Consider the following 23,287-nt stretch of genomic DNA (forward strand, 5'->3'; position numbering starts at 1 on the left):
CAGCTCCTGGGTCACCTCAACGTGGCTGTGGTCGCTGCTCCCCAGGATCTTCACTGAGCAGGAGCTCAACTGTTCTCGTCTTCGTCTCTCCAGTGCTTTTAGGTATCTTAGTATCTCTTAATTACTGCTGTGCTTTGTAATTTGTATTGTTACGAAGGGAGTAAGAGGTAGCTTGTGTCCATCTAGTGCCTTTCCAGCACTTCAGTGTGCAGAGACGTGGGTGTTCTCTCTCAGCCTCTGTGTGTGGCACAGTGTGTGGGGCAGTGCTCACAGCAGCTACAGTTTAAATCTGAGGTTATTTCTGGGACTGGGGGTTGAACTGACTGACAACTGGCTTAACGCTTGGAAAATGTTTTGTTGCTGTATAACCTGTCTCTTTAATCGCAGTGCAGCTGATTTTCTTGCTGGGTGGGGAAAATGTCTCTGGCTGTTGTTATTTGCATACAGGGAGAAAATGCCTGATAATACTGAAGATATGTTTGTTTCACTCTGTGGTCCATTGCATGTGTTCCGTTGTAAGAAGTATGCATGTGCCCCTTTCTAGCAAATAAGTTCAGGCAGTGAAGCACGACTGCTGTCCTGCAGCTTTTCTGCTAGGGAAGTCTCTAGAATGGCGTACTGTGTACTTGAAGAGGAGGTTAAAGCAGCACTGGACTTGTGAAAGGAATGGCTAAATTCCTTGTAACTCAGTGCAGAAAGAAAAGACACCCTAGTGTCACTCACCATGGTTAGATTTCTCCTCCAGTAACCCTGCTGGCCTGTGTCTGACGGGGCAGGTAAGCACCAGGCGTGTTGGGGCTGTCAGAAGACTCTTCAGAACTTCTACTAGAAGACAGGATTGGAGTAACTGATCTGAAAGGTGAGCTGTATTACGTGTTAAGTGGTGGTTATGTTTCAAGGAAAGGTTTTCTGTGAGCTACTGTACTGGCCTGTGGTGTAGCTACTCAAATACTGTGAACGTTCATTCTCCTGCTGCTCTTAGTTCTCTTTTCTTGGGAAGGCTGAAAATCGCATGCTTCACATTCAGTGTTTGTGATATTTAGTGAAGCAGGGACTCATGTGGAACAGAAAATAGGCCTAGAATTTGGACTGAGCACAACAGAACAGCGAGGCAGGGAGTCAGAAGCAGAGCACAGAACTGCAGTGTTCCTTTTTAGTTACCTTGATCATTATTCAGGTACTGATTTCCTAAGCGGCTTAACTGAAGGGCTTGCGTGGAAGTTCAATCCCTTCTAATTGTGGGATGCTCTGTCATTTCAGCATGGAAAGCTTAATTCCCGATGGCGTATAAACCCCAAGTTACCATGGGGTTGGACAGGGAACACATGCAGTAAATTGATGGCCATTCAGAATAGTTGTAACCATCTCACATCAATTCAGAGATGTGGTTACAGTTATGTCTGATCGTTGCTGGGGTTTAGAAAAGACCACAATTAAAGGAAAAGCAATAACAAGAAAGGAGCTGAAATAATGGTTATTTGAGCAAGTTTTGTTTCTTTGAGGGCAGTCTGGATTTCTTAGTGAAACCCATGTTAATAGCAGTTTACTTATGAGAAAATAATTTTATATATTTAAAGAATGCTGAATTTATTTCTAGTTCAAAATTAGTAAATGGCATATTTTTTTTAGATTGAAAAAGGGAAGAGGAGAAGAATAACAGATCACCTGTAAGCAGTTCATGTACAAAAAGGAGCTGTTCCAGGAGCAAGGTAGGCAGACAGCACCAAAATGCACTTTGGTACCAAATCCTTTTCTCCAGCACTTAGCTGTTACCTTTCCTATTACGGCTGGAAGTCATTTCATGAAAAATGGACTGAAAATGTTTGAGTCTCCGTCAATATTTGTCTAAAGTAGCATTTTAAAAACACTTAGAAATGTAATGCTTATAATTCTGATTTCTGTAAAGAATATTTCAGAAAGAGAAATGGAATACTAGCAGGGAACACTTTAAAACTATGACTTAAACTGAGGTAAGAATAATTTTTTTTTTTTTGGAGTGAGTAGTTAATGAAACATTGCCCTGTTACCTGACACCCTTAATGCTAATATCTGACTGAGGTTCTTGTGATTAAGTACATCGTGTGCCTGGTAGCACCCAGCCATGTGCTATTTTGGTATTTGTGCCATCAGGGCAGCCCGAGCCTTTGACAGATGCACACTGAGTGTAGCTTTGCCCGTATGAAGCTTTTTTCACACAAGTCTTATTATGAGTTCTTTATTGAAAAATACACTTGCAATATTTTCATACAAATTAATGTAAATGGTACAGAATAACAAGAATTGTCTGACAAGTTCATAAATATTTTTACAGAAACATCTACACCACTGCTTGACTTCAGGCCTTCTTACACAGGTAAGAACAAAAGATGCTTTTATTTTACCTTAACTGATTTTACTGTGGAATTAAGCCGTACATCTTCCCATTATTCAAAGGAGCAGCGATGAATGAGAACACTGAGCTTTTAAGTTCTGCTTCCTTATAAAATCTTCTAGCATCTGCGTGTGCTAAATTTTACAAGAACAACAACGTTGTCCCCAGTTGTCATTAAAGATGAGTAAGTTGGCATAGGGCACTAATTAGTAGGAAAGATCTGAGCATACCACCAAGGTTGGTATTTTAGAATTAATTTAAATGGAAACAATTAGTAGGTCTAATTAATATATGCATTGCTTTCTTATACCATTAGCAGGAGAGAGATTTCTCCCAAGCAGCCTGATTCTGTCCATTAAAAAACAAAAAACAAAAAACCTCTCCCTCTGTCCTTTAAAACCACTGCAGAAGCACAGTGTGCATCTTTAAGAGATTGAGGCCACCTTCCTTCTATTGAGGAAGTGAGGGCTGATTCCTGACTCTCAAGCAGAGCAATCTGAAGAAACAACACAAGCATATAAAATTTCTTGACCAAAGCCCACATCCCTGACCTCCTGCATTTGTTACTGCATGCAGTTAAAATGAATTCTTAATGCCATTTGCTGAAGAAGGAGAGCTGTGGGATGGCAATTTGAAAATAAATACAAAATTGGATTGTGTCCATTAAGAAAAATGGCTGAAGTCAGCCTTGAAAAAGATATTCACATTTAGAAAGTGCCATTGCAAATATACAGCAAAACTAATCTGCCTTAAAACTGATGCTTCACAAAAGTGCCACCTTTTGAACACGAGTTCACTTGAAAACATTGCACAGCTAAAGACAATGTATAAATGGAGTTAGCTACTTCTATACAACAAGGTGCCCAAATGTTAAAGCAAAACAGTGTGGTGGATTTGCAGGCACACAAAGCATCCTGAATACATACAGAATCCATTCAGATAGTTTCCTTCAGCTCTCAAAAAGCTTATTCCTATCTTCCCTTTCCAAGCAGAAAAAACTGGACGTTGCTAGACTATTACTTATAAATGATTATTTTTATGGCAGTCATTAATGTTTATGTTTTCCTTTTTTTTTCTTTTTTTTCTCCAGAAGGACACATTTGACTATGAGTGCCTTGGTACAGTGCTCCCATGTTTGATATATATGCAACTTCCTATTACAAAGCTGAAAATGGTCAAGCATTGATGAAAACACTGTAAGTAGACTGGTTGAGCAAATAGATTTAAATACCTGTTGCAAGGTAGAAAGCTGTATTAGGGATGCATTCTCCAAGCAATAAAAGCTTTGAACTGCCTTCTGAAGCCAAAGCCTGCAGGTAGGTCACTTGCCTTCTGATCAGCTTTAAAACAGGCAGAGTGGAGCTGCAGAGTTCAGAACGCATCCTCCCCATCCCTGGCACTGGGGAAGCTCTTGCAGGCAGAGGCTTGGCACAGCCCAGCAGGGACTGCTCACCATGGGCTGGCAGGAGAAGCCTGACGCCTGCGCAGCCTCGGTGAGTCCATGGGATGCTCTGAGCTGCCAGGCTGGCGCAGCAGCAGAGAGGGCCTACCTGTGCTGAGCCCCTGCACTCAGTGGGACCCTCGGTCGTTGGCTACGTCTTGCAGGCGGCGTAACAGAGCAGTGTGGTTTTCCTGACAGATTCTCTTAGCTGGTGCTTCACTATCATCTTCTAAGAGAATGCCTCTCTTCTTTGTTGGGGTTTCTCCTGTTCTAATCATGCTGTTAATTTCCTTTAGCCTCTGGGGGGAAAGAAAAAATTCTCATTATTGCGGCAACAAAAATCCCAATGTTTTTACTAGTCCCATTACTGCAGGCTTACAAATGCCTTATTTTTGGAGCTGTGTACTATGGAGTGCTTTCTATAACAAACTAACCCTTTTAACCATTGTGTTGGTCCCATTACTGTATTCCAGTCTTTCTCAAGCAAGCCTTTTGTGTAAGTTTTTTGATGCTCTGCAGGTGCACGTGGAGCTGAAAGGCCTTCCACCTGTAATTATGGCATGATATCTTGCACCATAGGTGCAGAATTCCTATCCTGAATGAAGACGCTGCTTGGAGAAGGCTTCTACTTCATTGTGGGTGACTGGAGATGACAGGATTCAGCCTGTTCCATGTTCACTTGGTAAGTCTTTTTGTGCTAAATAGATATCACTGCATAGATATGAGGGAATGACTGTACTTCATGTTTGACTCTTTGAGTCTTCATGCCTAACACCCCATCCTGTGGTGTCACTGATGTACGTGCACAGTTATCACGGGCAGCTTTTACAAGTATGCAAGTACCTTGGATACCTCATTGCTCTCCAGCTTTTTAGATCTGTAAACTGACAATCTGGTGACAGAGTACATCTTTAACAACGTACACTAGAAGGAGTTGTGCAGTACTCTCTAACGTCACATCCCAACATAAATGACAGAATTCAGGATTTATAAAACCAAACTAAACCCCTTTAGTCTTACCTTAGATGGGCTGCTGCTGAAATAATAGAATATTTTCTCTCGATGAGAGAGAGCAGACACATTTTTGTGTGGTGAGATGTACACCGGGTGGTTCTGAGACAGCTGTACTCTACGAGGAGAGCTAATTCTCACAAAGGGATAGGGTGAGAGTGGAGGGGAGTCCGTCTGTTCAAGAGGAAAAAAAACCACACTCAGCTGCTATGTAATCTCAGTAAGCTATCTACAGTAAGGCTGTTGTAAACTGGTCATTTTAAACAATTCAGATTTTTTTCTCCACTAGTCAAAGCCTTCCTTAGAACATGGCAGGATTTGCTGTACATCTAGGAAATACTAGTATTTTACTTTTTAACTGTATCTGAGGCTTGTAGATGACATTCACTGGTGCCATGTATTTCATTGGGAAGAAATAGCAACTAGGCAGCAAAAGGGTTTAATCTTTCAGCACCAGATTATATCCTTGAACTGAAATTTTTCTCATAAATACTCTTGAATTTGCTTTCCTTAAGATGGGGTTAGCTAAGCATGCGCAGTAAAATAAGATCTATTTATTAACAAAAAGCACAGTGCTATCTTACCCCATTTGAAGTATATTTCAGGGCAAATTCTTTGATCTGCTCGATGTAGATGCTGTTGTAGAACTGTATGAGGTCTCCTCGCTCTTCCTCCTCCGTATCGCTGTTTGCCCCGGTCAGGCGGGTGGGAGTAGGAGGAGCACTGCTGGGGTGTGGCACAGGCAGGGTGCTGCTGGAGCGCATCACAGGGCTGGAGTCTCTGCTAGCTGAGGAGAGAAGCAGAACTCCTCAATCCCCAGCAGGCCACAGGTGTCTGCTGTCAGTGTTGGTGATCCTGCTCAGCACCCTCCCTTACAGTAGACCAGCGACATGCTGAGTATTGCTACAGAAACACTTCATTTCTAACAGCTTATTGGATGAGCTGAAAGTGATTTATTTCTGTAGAAGGTGAGCTGAAATTCCATTTCTCAGGCATTCCCCCTATAATTTCCCTTGTTGCCAGCTGGCACAATTTCAATTGAGGAATGTCAGTCTTTCTTTCAGCAAATGGTAGAAATATTTGCCTTGGTGGTACTTTTGCTAGTTTAATGTGGAAAGTTTGAAATACATTATTTGTTCCTTCCCTCCTTGCCACCTTTCCGTGACAGAATACATTAAAATGTACACTTACACTATCAAGTATCTTGAAAGCTGGCTGTAAGAATACGCATGCTCACTTACTTGCTTTTCTATGCAAAATTCATTCAAGGAAAAATGTGTTAATTCAAGTATCAAGGCAAGAATCTTTGCACTCCAGAGACATGAGATGTGCTAAACCAGATGCAGGGAGGGGCTGGTAGTGGTTTTTATCTATGAAGCCAGCCAGCTTCATAGCTGTCTCTCTGCTAAACTATTAAAAGAAACTGCTGTGGACATGCTACTTTCACACTACATCATGTTCTCTGGTGTCCAAAAATACCTGAGGAGTTCACACTGCCTCAGTATTACACTCACGGTGACAGGTTCAAAACTGTACTGTCAAAGCAGGTGCAATGCTAAGCTTCATTTTGCAAAGCAACTCATGTATGTTCTTAATTGTAGCTAAGTTTATCTAAGAAGGAACTGTTTAGTGTTTGGGTAACACAAAATCCAACTTGTACCCTACCTATACTGTTCTGAAAATAGGATTAAAAAGGAGCATCTGGAATTTGGAAACACTCACTTCTTTCTTTATTTCTCTCCTTATTTCTTTCTGTAGGTGAGTTCTGCTGGCTGCTGCTATCACTGCTGCCAGACTGGCGGCGGCGTCTCCTGCCTTTTATCAGGACACTCCGGTACACCTGCAGGGAGACAAGAGCATCACAGTGAGTAAGTGTGAGAGGATGTGCAGTTACACCATCTGGAAGCAACAATCTGCACCATACATCTGCTTCTCAGAACAGTGTATGACATTACATTGTTTTCTATAGGGAAAAATGCAGGCAGCCTCCTAACTGTTATCCAGTAGGCACTGTCGATGTAGGCTGTAAGCGAAGATAATTTAAATTACAGGTATAGCTGAACAGAAAAAGCTTTTAGTAGCGCAAGATTTGAGTGTGACTGCTATTTTTAAGGACAGTGGCTCAGAGAATACATCATTTAATATTTATTAGATGATGTCATTTATTAAATGCCTTATTTCTGCTTTGGGAATGAGGAGATTTCTAACTGTACTTACGTGACTCTTGGCTTGTGGCTGTGTCCGGTAGCAGCGCATAATGTTCTGAAACGACCTGTCTTCCTTTGTAACCTAAGAATAGTGAGTATTAGACCTTCTGTGGTGGTTTTTGGTTGTTTTTTTCCCCCACTGTTTGGTTTGCTGAGGTTGTTTTTGTGGGTTGTTAGAGCAATCTCTGGACTACCAAGCCTTAAAAAACATGCTGTTTTTATTCAGCTTACCTTAGCCATAACATAGATAGCACACATCAGCAGCTGATCCAGATGCCTGTCCATCATGATTTCAGGGCAGTGCATTAAGGAATACTCAAAACATGTCCAGACTTTTTTCCGCAGCTCATCAGATATATCCAGTTTGACAGAGAGATCCCGCAGACGAACACTAGCTAAATGATACACCTGATGGAAAAGAGACAGTGCAGGGACCATGTCAACAGCGCTTCTCTTATCCAAGTTAGAGCACAGTTTGGACATGTGTGCTCTGTGAACTTGTGCAAATGATAAGCTAATGACAAATACTGAAATTAATTTCTGCTTACAAGATTAAGACACTGTTATACCGTACTGACACTAAAAAAGCATTTGTTTTTGAATTCTGCAATTGTCTGAAGCACCTATAGAAAGAGCACCTATAGAAACCTCTGTACTGAATAACTAAGAGTATTTCAAAAGTGAATTTCTTTCTTTAAGAACCTTAAAGATGGATACGTTCAAGCAGCTGTTAGCCACAGATGTAAATCTTCTCAACTAGTGACAGCTGTCCTGTTCATCTACTCTGACAGTGAGAAATTTCTGCACAGGAAACCAACTCTTCAGGTATGCATCTGAACAGACAAAACATGTTATCTTGGAAACGAAATATTCTCTTATTAATATTAGAAATAAGGAAATATTTAGCATCACAGAAGAGCTACCAAAATACAAACTAAGCAGGCTGAAAAGTACCTTTCTAAAGAAGAGGGAAAGTGAGCCCATCTTCCGGGACCGAGCGGCTGTGGCAGCAGTGAGCTGCTGGGCTGGTCTCGGCTCTCCAGAGGTGATGTGCTGAACAGTGACCTGTCCTGGGAGCTGCAGTGTTGCCCCTGACACCTGAGTGCTCAAAGTGCCCGTGAGAGCCTGGGCACTGAGGGGCTGAATGGAGCCAGAGACAGCTTGAGGCTGGGCCCCTACATTCACCTGCACTGGGAAGAAAGTTATTCCTCCATTTTCATTGGCGATACCTGTAATTTAAGGAAGAGTCTGACATAAGAGCAAGTTGGGGTGGTTTGTTTAGTGTGGACGGTGTTTTCTGTTATGGCTTTTTCTTAATAGTTCAGTAAATCTTAAATTAGTTGCTTATAGTTTGTAGTATATTAGAGACACAAAATGTTTCATGAAAGTACTTTGAACTTCTTATCATAAGGAGACAAGAAAATAACAGAATTGAACTGATCTTTAATTATAATGTCACTTTCTTCCAGTTGAGGAGGCAAAGGTCACTGAAATAACCAAGTTGCTAATACACAATCAGTGAACATCTTTGTGCTGTCTGTGTCTTGTCTCTACATTCCACTAATCTATTTGTACAGTTCTTCCCCACTATAAATTCTTAAGCCTGCTTTTCTGCTCTGGGTGTGCTGTTTCCCCCTCACCCCCTTACTGTATACTAACACTTGGATAGAAATGGCCCTAATCTCACAGCAGCTCTTCTCTTACCTTGTACAGGTATGGTCACAGTTTGCCCATTATTGGCTGTTACAGTGGCGGTTGCTACTGTAACCAATGTCTGGCCGGGCACTGGAGTTACTGACACTGCTTCAGGATTCACATTCTGCACGGGCACCGTATTTACCACGGGCTGCTGGGAAACTCTGACTGGAGTTCCATTGTCAGAGGTATTATCATTATCAACAAACAACCTTCTTCTTGTAGGATGGGCTGTTGGAGAGCTGTATCTGTCATACAGGGTAGTAGGAGAAGATGAAATGCCTGTGGATTAAAAACATAAATAAATCTTGCTGTAAAATCCCTTATTACACAAATAGACTTAAAAAAATGTGATGAGACCCCAAACGTGACAACTGGAAGCATTTAAAATTAATGTCCATATCTGTGGCTTACAGATTATGAGATGACTTGATCTCAAATAACGTGGTGCTGAATATCTTCTTCTCAGTGACTGCATTATGCTTTAGTTCCCCAGAAAAAGCCTGTAGCCTCACAGAACTAAACATACATTGGAGCTTCTAATCTGGTGTAACAAAACAAGCTGCTCAGGTGCTACTGATCAGAGCAGATGTATTTATACACATACATGTGTGTACACAGATGTTTATAAACTCCTGAAACCACTGACACAGGACTGTTTTGATCTGAAATAACGAATGTTTCTGTCTTATATGCAAGTTACAACAGAAATACGTTTACAAGTGCCTTATTCATGCATAAACTGTACATAAACCATTAGAGCAACTTCCTTCCTGTATGCCATTTAGATTTGTAAATTCAGGGCGTGGTGTAAGAGTGATAAATACATTATGCTTAAAAACCAGCTGACCTTTTCCGAGGCTTCCGGTTTCAGCTCGGACCTCATTTAGTCGTCTTGGTGTCAATGGAGAACCCACAACACTGTTGGCAGCAGATCTCTCAAAATACTGAGGTGGCATGACCTGAAAGAGTTTCACTTTTATTAGTGTGGCTGTAGCACAAATTTAATGCACAGCTGATTTTTACAACTACTAGTCTATAAATGTTGAACAGTGCAACTCTATGGAGGAAAAGAAAAATGAAGAACATTGAAAAATTACTGTAAGCTTAAATTAAAAACTTAGTAATGATTGTACTAATCTAGAAAATACAATCCTGTATTAATCTTCCTGTGAGTATAATTAAGAGTCTGTACTTAACCACACTCCTGTAGCAGTCTTCTCAAGTGTGACTGTTTCATACCTCCTCTGTGTTCATTATTCACTGTGCTGCTACTCTATACCAATATGGGGTGAGAATCACCTCAGCTGCATGTCTGCCTTTGGACATCTCTACAGTGGTGACAAGTCACACACAAATACATGTAGCTCTTTTTCTGCCCTGCTTAGCTTGTAGGGAGAAACTGAACTCTGTGCATACAAGGCTGATGTCCACTCTCCACCATTCTGTTTGAACAGGATGCCCATGTGAGACGTGTTACAGAATATGGAGAAGTGCTCACCTCTTCACAGCTAGGAACTTTGTTGTCATTCTCTCTGATTCTGTCCCATAATATGGACTCCTGTTTCCAGGCCATGCTTTCCAAGATCTGTTCTTCAATATGATTAAGGTGTTTTACAACTTCCCGACAAAGGCCATCTTCTGCTCTAATGAAAACCTCAATTACCTGTAATACAGAGAACAATGAAGCCCTTGTAATACTGAATAAATCAGTGACTGAGTGTAAAATACTTGTTTCATGTATTTCTTCTTACAATGAAATTAGATCCTAAATTTTCAAGGAAGAGACTAGTACAATTATTAGACTGTGTCAGTATGGTTCAGTTGTCTGGTGGGCTGCAAGTTTATCAGAAGACAGGTACAGTATCTTCCCACAGTAGCAGTGAATGCAGAACAGCTGCAGCAGCAGCTCAGGATCCCTGGTCACTAGCTCAAGATAAATGACAATTCTTAGTCACTTGGACACTGCTCCTGTGTTAAACTGATTAACAGTAGTCTGATTTTTAAATGCCCAAACCAGCTGTAAAATACTTTCAAGACAAAAAGGGGCAATGCTAAGAATGAAGAGTTAATACACAATTTAGCATTTAGATAAAGAGATTATTTAATATAAGCCAAGAGTACACAGAACTTAATCAACATTTCTAGCTATTACTTTACCTTATAAAAGTGATAAACTGGAATGTCAAATATTTCAGTGATGAAGGGAAAGCTTCCAGGTAGCTTGTATGTGAAGGTGACAATCTCAAGGCAGCACGCCAGCAGAGAGCGATGAAACACATCTTGCTCCAGTACTGCCTGCAAGAGAGTTGCCCATTTTAATGCTTAATTTACAGTGTAACAATAGAACAGTATAATGCTTTCTGTTCTGCCTCAACAGCAAGATTACCAAGCTTTTAACTAGAGATTTGCTTTTGTACATGATGGAACAGAATCCAAATTAAGACATCTTCACTCTTTATAAATTTTATATATCCTTTTTGTTTGCAAATGTGAATAATTTCTTGGACAGCTTTTCTTCCATTCAGGAATGCCTTCCACCTACTCAAGAGAAGTACTCATCTAAAATAGCATTATCCTGTCCTATAAATATTTTCTTTTTTGTAGACCTGACTTTAAAAACAAGGTGCAATTGGAGTAGTTGTCCTTACAGATAAATCTGCGTCTCCCAGTCTCCTCCTCTCTTGCTCGATGACCGACTCCAAAACCTTGTAGTAGAGAACCTCAGCACGACGAAAATGCTTGCTGGCCACATCTGCAGGAATTTCAAACAGAAATAATATTGTGAATTGTGATAGAAGAATCATTATTTATCTTAAATTACAGAGATAAAACAACAGTTTATTTGCTTGTGTGGATTTCTGTGCAGCTGTGGCTACCCTGCTTTCAGGACTAAATGGGACTCAAGTTCAAGGGTTAATGTTAACCATGGAATCTCTCTATTGCACTGAAACGTGATTGCAGAGCACAGCAGCTTAGTACTGAACTCAGAACTTGATTAAAAAACCACCATATATAAGAACAACCCTTAATACTGCTAAAATGAAAAGTATTTCATGATCAGAAAATATAGTGTTTGGAAAAACTCTGTGGGGATCCAAGCACACAATGCAAGACAAAGTGAAACAACTGTGTTGATGAGCACAGATACAAAGTACATAGCTCCTATTTTTTTAAAATTTTTAATTACTTTTTTTGATAGAAATGCACACTTAGATTTGAGAGAAGAAAAATAGTTCTTCTGAATGCTTTTCTTTCCTCCCTTCTGTAGAACATAAGAGTATCACATCAAATTCCAATGATTTATGCCAAGTATGATTATGAAAGTTTATACAGAGTTGAAAGTTGCCCTATCTTAAGACTAGCAGGAAAAGACAAGAAATAGGAGAGTCTTGTGCTAAAGCACAGCCTCTACATAAGTCAAAGTTTACTTAGAAAAGATCAATATTTTTAAATGCACACGAGTTCCTATTTATGTAAGTAAAATGTTTCCCACCTTTGGATAAGTTACTCAGTTCTTCTTCAGACTGCATGCTCTGGCAATATACTTCATACATTTCTTTTACTCTGCTTGCAATAGACTGTGAAGGATCTCTGGAACATGCCCTGAAAATACAAGCTATTTCAGCGTCCTACTTCTGCTAAGACAAAACACAAATACACAGACACACACACACACAAAAGAAACTAGCAACAAAAAGACCTACAATACAATTAAAGCATGAAGCTGTAAAATATCTTTGATACTGCAATGCAAACACACCCACGCATGCCTTGCTGCATATGTACTACAAGACAGCCACAGCATATTATATACTTCAGTGCCAACTCTTCATAAGAGTTTAACATTAAACAACATATTCCATGTGATATAAAAAGTGCTTTATAATATATTGTACCTGAGGCAAAGACTTACGTACATGGAGAAAAAGAATTTTTTTTTTAATTTTCTACAGTATAGAGTGAGTTGCCAAGTAATGAAGCTGGCTAATTAATAAGAAAAATCTTGAAAAAATTGCATTTGCAGTTTGCTGTTAGGGAAGCTCAGAATGTTGGGTTGAGAACATTGTGTGTTCTTACAGCTGTCAATCTCTCAAGGATTGTGTAGAAATAAAGACAAAAGTCTTTCTAAAGTTAAATATCCCTCTGGCTCCTATTTCACTTCAGACTTCCAGAAATTTTTAAAGTCACACTATTTACCAATAACATTTGTTACTATAATTTCACCTTTAAATCAGTTTTTTTTTGTTAGCTACGCATCAAGCTTACCTGAAGATTTGCTCCAGATTTTCACTGGGGGCATTCTTCAGCCCTGCCAGCATGGTGTGAAGGCGGCTCAAGCTGTAGGTCGCTATGGAAACAGGTGTCACATAGGGGTTGCTCTCCTTCATGTACCTGCGGCCAGTGAGGGGAGTCGTCATCCGAAGTGATTTAGACTAAAAAGAAAAAAAAGCATCTATCTGTACACTATTACAAAACGTAGAGCTTCTAAGAGACCCAGAGGAGGCAGGTGCTAGAATTGTTTCTTAGCTGGTTATAATAAATGTCTGGGAAAAGGGAGCAGGAATCAAACAACCCAAACCACTTCACTCTCCGTAACAGCCAGCAGCAACAGGTCTATCTGTCACTTGGATATCAAATACTAACGTAGCAGTGACAAAATGACCTCACACTGAAACACCAGAATTGGACAACTCCTTCACCACAAAAACAGCAAGGGACCATGCCAACTCACTCTGTCAAAGTGTTGCTGTAAATTATGCTTCACTTGTACTCGCTCAGCTGTTTCCATTCCTGAGGGTGTATTTAAGCACCGTGTGAGAGTTCCAATTTCTTCATCTGCATCTTCCCCAAGAAATATTCGCTCATCGAGATTTCCTACTGATAAAACATACTCCTCATAGGCCTTGTTGATGGCTTTGCTAGGAAGGAAAAGAGAGAGAAAACCCCATTAATTAGACAGTGCTTTCTTTACCTGCTTTCTGACTGAACACACTTCTGGCCTGTCAGAAGGCTACCTCAGAACTTACTGTAGCCTCAGTTAAAACCTACAATACCTTAAACATGACAGTGGCATTATTTTTCCTTTGTAACTGATGGCCTGTCATTTCATATGGCCACAGGAGGAATCCAATACAATGCAGAGAACTGGTGGTATTTGGCTGGAAACTCCTCAGAACTTATGCAGCATCACATCATCATAAACTGCACTTATCATTTCTGTACCATTTAAACTTCTGGGTTTAAAAAGCATGAAATATTACCACACTTGATTCTTCCCTCCTCCCTGCCCCCTGCTCAGTGTGCCCCACAGCCTTTTCTTCCTTTCTTCCTAAACACTTTACATTATATAGAAAAAAACATGGAAACATATAACAGAAGCAGCCATCAAGCAATGCTATACTGAAAATGCCTCAGCCATCAAAGAGCTGAAACACCTTTTAGTATAATATATAAACAGTGATACGTATATAAATTAACTAGCTAGTATTAGTGTTAAGACACAGGTAATAACCCAACGAGATACAAATGCAGACCAAAGCACAAGCTGACTCACAAGCTATCTCCAAAGTTTCCAGGATCTAGAAATCCAGTCAGACTTTCATCTTTTCCTTTTAAAAGCTGTAAGAGCAAAGAACGGACATTTCAGTTGTTAAAGTTCTGAAGGTAATAAGGAGGGAAACATTTTTCTCCATCCTGAATGCACTGACCAACCTTCTTGTCAAAAAGTTTCCGAATGTATGGCTTCCAAAAATGCTCCTTTATGCCTTTTGCTTCTAAAACCAATCCGTAATGTAACGAACACAGTTTTTCAATGATGCAGGGAGGATCAGATGATACTTTATAGTCCTTACTATGAAAGTCTTCAGGCAGGCCTGTAATTACAAATAGAGTACTGCTTAATTTGGTATATTCATACCTTACAAAACTCAAATTCTTTGCTATGCAGCCTAGGTAGTTTGAAATTAAAACACTGAATTAGTTTGTTTCCTTGAAAGAAACGCAATGCATCCTCAATTGGATCATCTTATCAAAACTGCCTTTCAAGTGACAAACCTAAAAAGCTTAGATATTCAGTGAAAAACAATATCAGTTCTAGTAGAAAAATGATGAAGCACTTATGTGTGGCAGTATTTATTCAAATAAGTTGGAGATAATGGCTCCTGTTCACATCCAAGCTACTACAAGATAGTAAATACTATACAATACTGAAAATGAGGCATAAGCATTGAAAGAGTTACATCCCAGGTTCAGAGGAAGCTTCTCACCGTTCACTCATGCCTTCAGTTACCAAGTCAGCCTATGCTTCCATTCTTTTCATAAGGAACAACCCAAAAGGGAGAGAGAAACAGTCAGGGTGCCTGCTTTGTATCTGAGCACAGATTCTTCCCAAACTGCTGCCTGGAGTCTCTACAATGTGACCTGTCCCACAGCGACTGGGCCACTACACAGTTTCACTGCCATAAACATCATTAACAAAACGCCTCCTCTGGAAGTCCTTCAGTGGTATTTCCATAGTACATTGAGTTCCTGACTTAGTATTCTAGTTACAGAACTCAATCATGTGTTCCTATGCCACACTGGTAGAAATAAAACTGTGTAGCCAAACAGAGAAAATAATTCCCTCTACTACATATCTCCATGTCCATTTCAACTGCCTTAGAAGTTTGTGCAGATTTTAGATAAAGACTTTTTTTTTTTCCAACATACCCTTAAAATTGGGATTCAGAAGTTCCTTATGGTTAGGGCACTGGAGAGCATTTCCATACACTAGATCCAAAGCACATAACAAGAGATGATAGGAATTGACCAAGTCATCACTGATCATGGGAAAATTACCTTTGGTACAAGAAAGATAAATGAGATTAATTAAAATCAGCACAGACTTGAAATTATTTTACAAAACAAAACTATCAAGACTTGTATTTCCAATCAAGAGTGGAGTATTTTAAGCACAGATTTTGGTGACTAGATTGTCAATATCTGTATAGAAACATAGCAAGTAAAATGGACAAACAGTTAAAATAAAGCACGTACAATTGCTTTGGTTCAATTTATGTTCAGTTTTCTGATTCCATGTTTGTGAAACAATAATTTCAATGTTGATAATTGAAACTATTTAAAATAATGAAGCTGAAATATAATTTGTATTAACCGTACACTTTCATCAGTTCTTTCCAAACCATTAAAACTTCATGACAGAAATTGAAGTCCTGAACAAATATAACAGCAAAATGTTAATCAATTAATACCTTAACAAAGTGATGCCATAACAGGATCTCATAAGCATAGTCTGGCATGGCAGTAGCTACTGACAGCCAAGTCAAAATAGATCTCATTGTACACAACCAGTAGTTTCATAAACAACGTGTAAAGTCAGTGACATTTCAAATGACAGTTCAGTGCTCCCTTCCGCAGCCAAGCATGAAATAATACAAACCAGTTTTATCAATGTAGGAGAGAGATTTTTTTTTAATTTCTATTTTAAAGAAAGTAAAAAGTTACAGAATCTGTAAATAAATGCATGAAAGTAGCACATGAGAGCAGCTCCATGGCTATAAAGGTCACTACCTTACTTTGCAGCATATACCAAACGTACGAAAAGACTTGTGCTTTCTGCACTTGTGAAACCAAACACAAGATGCTGAGGCTTGCAGAAATATCATGACAAGCCTCAACTTGCTGCTGATGTGTGGTTGCCACGATAAGGATTACTGCCAGCCCTTAAAACACAGCAAACAGATAGGAAATATTTAATTCCTCCAATGATATACATATAGTTCACATTTTTGTACTGCTACGCTTAATAAATTTACCACTAGTCACTTGTTAATTTTGCAGTTCCTAAGTACTGTAATTTTTTGTCTTATGAAACTTCATGGGCTGTTATCAACACTGTGTTCTAGTCCACAAAGTTAATTTGTATGTCTGAACTGCTTGCCAATCAACATGTAGTTAATGGTGACCTACTTAAACATACTAAGCAATAACTCAGCAGGAACAGGACCCACTCAGACCCTCTGCGCCTGTTCAGGAGCAGCATGCAGCCTATATAGAAGCAGCAGCTTCTATAGAGGACACAGTTGTTTGGTACAGCACTCTTCTTTATACTCCTACAAAGATCCAGGGATATTGCCAGTAACTTCCAAAATGAAGCCTGCTGGCAACCCTCTGCTTTGTGGTGAAAAGAAAGGCTAAGCTGTACAGGACAAAGCTACTGCCAGAAATTCCATACTGAGGACAACCTACTGCATCCTATCCTCAGAAACAACAAATGAGACACATCACAGCACACTGCAGGAAACCTGCACTGATTGACCTTGCAATCCCAAACAATCCCACAAGCTCTCCTTTCTCACTGGAAATTATAGATGGACCAGAATACTATCTAACTTATGTTCAAAGAATTCCCAGTGAACTCATCCTACTGTACCCAAATCAATTCCTACTGATGAAAGACTGTAGATTATGCTGTATGACTGAACAACTTAAGCCTAAAACTTTGGGGGCTTCACTTATGCAAAAGGATTTACTTCTGTTTCCTTCTGTCTTCTTCTCCAATCAGTCATTAAGAAGAAAAATGACTGAAATCCTCTGCTATTCATATTAGCTTTAAGGGTGCTTTTACAATAGAGGCAATAGATGCATGGCAATATACTGGCTCCTCCCTGCTTTGTTTCCACGGAAGCCTGTTAACACAGCATTTCCACATGTATGTTCCAAGGGAATCTAAGTCTTCAAGACAGCCAGCCATTCACATACGTACTGCCATGTCCAAAAAGCAACAGATAATCACCCTTGGGAGAAAGATGCAGACCTACTTAGTAATGTATATGATTATTCAATACAATTACTATATGCACATTTTTAAAGGGTGTGTATGAGCAGGGGTAGATTGAAACATCCAAATGCTATCTGTAACAATGCCATGAAAGTACACTCAGCTACAGATTCATGACACATCTTTGCTGTGTTACAGAAAAAAATCCATTATATATTATCACCATTGTTGGAAACGTACAAGGAATTTAAAGTCATCACTGTTCATAAAACAATGAACAACATATTAATTACAGCTGTCTAAATACGAATTCACTAAAACTCTGAGCTAATTTTCCCTTGGTATTACAGCCTAAATCGCCAAAACACAGGAAACAGTGAAGCAGTATTTCAGCTAAAGCTACTGAAGTGTTGGGACACACTGCTTACCTCAGACATGTGGTAAAACACACAGCTGTAGAAATTTAAGTGCATTTGTTCAGGCTGCTCCAAGAAGGGCCTTTCTGCCAAGGGCCTGCAGCTGTCTAATGTTTACAGACTGACAGAGACCATCAAGAACAGGTTTGTAGTATTCAGCCCCTTTCAAATCTCTTACCTTTTGCATGAACGAACAGCACCCAGCAAAACTGGAAAACTTCAGTCACTGTGCATGGCTGTCGCCTTTTGGGGAAAAACACAGCGAGAAAACACAAGAAGCTCAGTGAATTAAAACAGACACACATTCCAGCATTCTAAAAGAAAGTTCAGCTTTGCCATAGAACAGCTAAAGCCACGGCCCTCCCCCAGAAAACAAACCCAAAAACCTGACTGAAGTAACACCGTGGCTGCTCAGAGCTTTACAGCTACACAGCGGAAACCCCAGCCTCAGCCAGCACGTGATTCAAACATCACTACACCAACAGAGCACCGCACTTGGAATGCCTTCTGAAGTATTCTGAGCAATGTAAGCACGTGTGTATGTTCTGCAAGGCATATGTTACACAGCGTGCTGGGATTAACGCGGTTTGCTCACAGACTTCACCTACATACTTAGGTAAAGCATTTTTTTCCCCATAGAATTTTACGTACTATGGAGAATTTTGAAATAGAGGTGTTTATCAACATTAAGTTCTTCTACTAGTTTTGACTAGCCATTCATGAGGCCCTTTCCTCTGTCCATCAGAAGTTCTGTACCGACCAGGGGCTATTTACTTCTTAGTGCTGCTACTTACACCAGTTTTCCTCAGCATCCATCCTAAACATTTACGTTCATAATTCTGGCTAGTATGTTCAGCCACTGCAGCTGGAAACAGGAAAATCCTGGCACAGTAATCAACTCATCTAAATTATTATTATTTTTCCAAAAAATTAGAAACCATACTTATGCATGTACTGCAAGTAACATTTAAAAACAAGCAAAAGCCCCTACCCTTCTCTAGTACCCCTTTTTGCTCAACATCCCTGCTTGTTTCCATATAGCTTATCACCTGAAGTGCTATTTTACATACCACATCCCAGCCTCCAGACAGCACGTATGAACAAGAAGGTGGCACAGATATCTTTTATCCAATATGATCACAGTCCTTCTAGATTTAATTCTATTTGAAGTGTCACTATCAGTTAAGACCATAAGACAGGTGCGAGCCTCAAAGCTAAAAGTCTGCATGATGAAAACAGTCTTTATTGGGTTTTCTCTGTTTCTAGAAGCACTATTTGCTCCATAATTCTGTTTTTAGTATTATTTTATTTAACACTATATACTGAAGTTGGAAATTCTTCTTTCATTCAGGCCAAATTCACTCACAGCGAGGTCATGTTCTCAATTTCTGCAGTAGTTTTGTCAGCCTGAACTCATTTCTTTGGTTGCTCCATCAGGTTAAACATTAAAATCGTGTACATTTCACACAAAAACTTGGAATTATCCTCTGACTTAATCTTCAAAATGAGTTCACACTTTGCTATACAAACAAACCTGCAGGGCTTACTCTTCTAGCTGCAAAACTATATACAAGGTATAATTTCAACATTATGTATTCATCTCAATCTATCTGTAATTCAATATCAGTTACAACTGCCACCGTGTTATGCTCACAAAAACAATCAAGGCAAAAAGAAAGCACGATAAGAAACTGAGAAACAGAAAAATAAAGCTTCCACTAGAAAGTAAAATATGCATAAGACCTGTCTCTTTAAAGAAAAGTACAGGAATTAATAGGCAGGTCATCAGGCAAAGCCATTCTATGAGCTACTGAGGCTGTGCAGATCATGAAGTGATCTGATTCTTTCATCCTTTCCACCCTATAATAGCATTTCTTTCACCTAAGGGCTGATTTTCATCTCTCCCTTTTATCTTTCTCCCCAGATCACAGAAACTTATCAGCTTTGGGGCTTCATGCACCCTGTCAGATCTGACAGACCAGAAACAAGATTCCAAAATCACTATAAGCAAGGCCCAGCCTCTGGTACCATAAAGAACTACTATGAAGATAAGTTAAATTACAATTAAAACAACCAAACAATTTCATCATGTTTTTGTAACTACAATGGTCTAACATCAGTCTGGCAGTAACAGAACCATACCTCTGTTTTCTTCCTCTCTGTTGACGGGGTTGATCTTCCTGAGGGTATCTGAAAATGTCCTGAAAAATGGGCTCATACTTCTTAAAAATTACTGCAGAAACTGTAAAGTTTCTCTCCAGTCTTTCAGTCCTTTCTCGGAACTGGGAGGGTAGGTTTGCCATGTCTTCCCATTTCTTCATCTTGTTAAAAAACTCAATCAAGCTGAAGATATTGAACAGGTTAGATCTCAGAGGGTTGGCTTTCTGTTTGCTTCTGTTTTCACTTTGTTTGTTTTGCAGAAACGTGCTATAACTGTATATTTATTTACAGCAAAAATACAACTTATACTTTCCAAACTACCAATAAAAGCAACATTGCAAACATGACAATAATAGTCTCAAGTGTTCAGAGCCAGCTCCTCATTTACAAACAAGGAAGAGCTGACACAACTCACAGCATGCTGCCAGCCCCTACTGATGACTGTGTTAACTCTATGTTGGTGGTTCTTGGCTTCCCTCCAAAGACACAACCAGCTCTCCAGCAGCCCAGTTACTATAAAGTCAGATTTCTGAATAAGTAACTTGAACAAAACAAAATCTGAACTCAGTTGAACGCTAAAAAGACTCTACAAACTGTGAAAAAATAAAGGAAATGTACTACAAACGTTTCTGTTCATAACGTTGGTTTACACTGGTTTTCACTGCTCTTCTACCCATATTTTTTTTCAACTTTATCAATCTTTCATAACCCAAAATGCAGAAACTATTCCGCTGTATTCAGTTCCTTGAGCCTCCAGTTAGCAAAGAAATGTTTTAAAAGTAACTCTTTGGATTGTTTCAACAAACAGCAGCACTCCAACAGTAAGGGGAAGAGGACTTCATGTTTATATAAACATTCCAGTTTTTGACAATCTGGTGAACTGCTACCACACAATCATACTGCTGTCATCAGTTTCAGGAAGTTTTTCTTTGTCGTTCAATGGACAAAATCATAGAATGGCCTTGGTTGAAAAGGACCACAATAATCATCTAGTTTCAACCCCCCTGCTATGTGCAGGGTTGCCAACCACCAGACCAGGCTGCCCAGAGCAATCAATCACTTGATAAAAGTTTATCAGGATCTTGTATTATTTTTGTTTCATAAAAGACTAACAGACAAAAAGTAAAATCTTCTCACCACAACGAGAAAAGTTATATTTTCAGAACCAATTAAAACCATCTACCCACATGAGAAGCCCACACTGCACACTCTTTAGGAGCAGACTGTTCTTCATGGGTCGCTTTCTCCCACTTATGAGCATAGGAACTTGCCATTTTTTCTCTCAGAGAGCGGTCAGGCACTGGAATGGCTGCCCAGGGAGGTGGTGGAGTCGCCATTCCTGGCAGTGTTCAAGAGGTGTCTGGATGAAGAGCTACGAAATGTGGTGTAGAGGCCTGTGGTAGCAACAGTGATGGGAGAATGGTTGGACTAGATGATTTTGGAGGTCCTTTGTAACTTTACTATTCTATGATTCTATGAATTTTAGAACTTATGAATGAAAAACCACCCTACCTGTGTGGCACTGAGCTACAGCACACAGATCCCTGCAGTCTAAATTTTATCTCTAACAAAGACATCCGGACTTTGTCCTTAATTTCTACGTTCCTCAAGGTGCTTTAAACTGGCCGAGCTGAGTTACCTTTGTTCGGAGCAGCGCAAAATGCGGGTCAGGGATACGTAATTACCCTCAACCGTGCCCCTGCTGACGGTCGGGATGGCTTTCCTGCAGGCCACGTAGAGGGCACACGCCAGCCAGTGCAGCTCGTTGCCCTGCGAAGCAGAACGCAATGCACGTCGAGCCCTCAGCGAGCCGCCGGGCACCTGCGGCTCTGCACCCGCACCAAGGCGTGGAGACAGCGCCACAAACGGGCTGCATTGCACCAGCAACACCAGCAGCACCAGCACCGTTTTTGTTCTGAAATCCCCGTAGCCGCGCGGTGCTTTCAGCTACCAGAGGAGCGTCCGCAGGGCGGCACGGCGCCAAGGCAGCGGTGCGAGCAGTGAGGCAGGGCAGGAAGTGACCCCTGCCCACGGATCGGCCACGAGGCGACGAGGCTCAGTAGCAGCTCGGCGTATAGAGAAGGCGTAAATAACGGCAGCTCCGCGTTATCTAAGCGTCCTTCTGCCCTCGTTCGCGGGATGGCACAAACGCGGTTCCCACGTTTCCCTCTCACACAACGGTCGCTCAACTCGGCGGCTGACCGCACGGGCTGACGCCAACCGAGCCGCAACCGAGCCGACCGTCGGCGAGCGGCACAGCGCCGTCCCGCGCTCCCCCGCAGCCGCCTCACGCTCCCGCCCCGCCCCGCCGCCCCGCCCTGCTGCCCCTCAGCGGCCGCGCGTGGCGGCACGAGGCCGTTACCCCACCCCCCCCACACGGCGGGCCGCGCTCCTTCAGCGCCGCGAGGCGACGCCGCCCCCCGCCCTCAGCCCCCAGCCCCGCCGCCCGGCCCCGCGCGCACCTCCAGCGTGTAGTTGCGCTTCATGCTCTGGTAGCTGAGCCAGGCCTCGGAGCGGGCGCGCTCGTCCATGTTCAGGCTGCTGCAGAGTTCCTCGTAGCGCTGCCGCGTGTCCCCTTCCTCCGCCGGCGGGGACGGGGCGGCGGGGATCGCCCCTCCGGCCCCCGGCTCGGCCTCGGCCTCCTCCCCGCCCGACATCCCGCGCCCCGGCGCTAGGGGGCAGCGCGCCCGCCGCTCACTGCGCCTGCGCCGCCGCCCCTAGGGCTCGCGACGCGCGTTTGAATCCAAACACCCCGGCGCCGAGCCACGCCCCTGCCCTCCGCCGAGCCGCCGCCTCTGATTGGACGGCGAAGAGAAGCCCGACCCGTCCGCTTCGCGGCCCTGCGCAGGCGCAGCGCGCTGATGTGACGACACAACTCCGCGACGGCGCGGCCTATGACCTCGATCCCAGGGTGCATCGCGGCGCGCGGCGTCAGCACGGCGGCGTCAGCAGCGCGGGACGCGGAATGGCGGCGGGGCTTCGGGTGGCGCGGGCAGGGGACGGCAGCGGGGCAGCAGGAGCCGGGGCCTCGCCGAGGGCGCAGCCGTGTGCCTAGATAACGGGCAGAATCACCGCACGAAATCAGTGAACATAACAGAACAGCGCTAGTGAACAAGCACACGACACCGCTACATTTGAAATCAAAGCAAGCGACAGTGTATTTGAGTTGTACAAGAAGTTTAGACCACCAAAGAAGAACAGCAG

The 23,287-nt window shown here is 41.7% G+C and overlaps 1 protein-coding gene and 1 long non-coding RNA gene across 2 annotated transcripts; one reads left to right on the forward strand and one right to left on the reverse strand.

Moving 5' to 3' along the window:
• Nucleotides 1-3,801: 3,801 nt before the first annotated feature.
• RBL2 (RB transcriptional corepressor like 2) lies at nucleotides 3,802-22,829 on the reverse strand. Its single transcript, XM_031615457.2, has 22 exons — nucleotides 22,546-22,829; nucleotides 21,723-21,853; nucleotides 20,066-20,266; nucleotides 18,102-18,166; nucleotides 15,437-15,565; nucleotides 14,441-14,601; nucleotides 14,283-14,347; nucleotides 13,461-13,647; nucleotides 12,995-13,161; nucleotides 12,222-12,331; nucleotides 11,377-11,480; nucleotides 10,886-11,023; nucleotides 10,227-10,391; nucleotides 9,576-9,687; nucleotides 8,735-9,007; nucleotides 7,985-8,259; nucleotides 7,262-7,438; nucleotides 7,041-7,112; nucleotides 6,546-6,663; nucleotides 5,408-5,610; nucleotides 4,833-4,997; nucleotides 3,802-4,111 (listed from the first exon to the last, which is right to left on the reverse strand). Exons 1-22 carry the CDS (start codon nucleotides 22,738-22,740, stop codon nucleotides 3,941-3,943), a joined length of 3,384 nt encoding a protein of 1,127 aa, XP_031471317.2. The 5' UTR covers nucleotides 22,741-22,829; the 3' UTR covers nucleotides 3,802-3,940.
• On the forward strand, nucleotides 6,582-10,311 carry LOC116243981 (uncharacterized). Its single transcript, XR_016470882.1, has 4 exons — nucleotides 6,582-6,691; nucleotides 7,730-7,855; nucleotides 8,744-8,913; nucleotides 10,183-10,311. It is a non-coding gene; the product is annotated as an uncharacterized LOC116243981 (long non-coding RNA).
• Nucleotides 22,830-23,287: the final 458 nt, after the last annotated feature.

The sequence above is a fragment of the Phasianus colchicus genome, chromosome 13, assembly GCF_987193195.1.
Source record: "Phasianus colchicus chromosome 13, bPhaCol1.hap1.1, whole genome shotgun sequence".
In the NCBI taxonomy this organism is placed as follows: Eukaryota; Metazoa; Chordata; class Aves; order Galliformes; family Phasianidae; genus Phasianus; species Phasianus colchicus.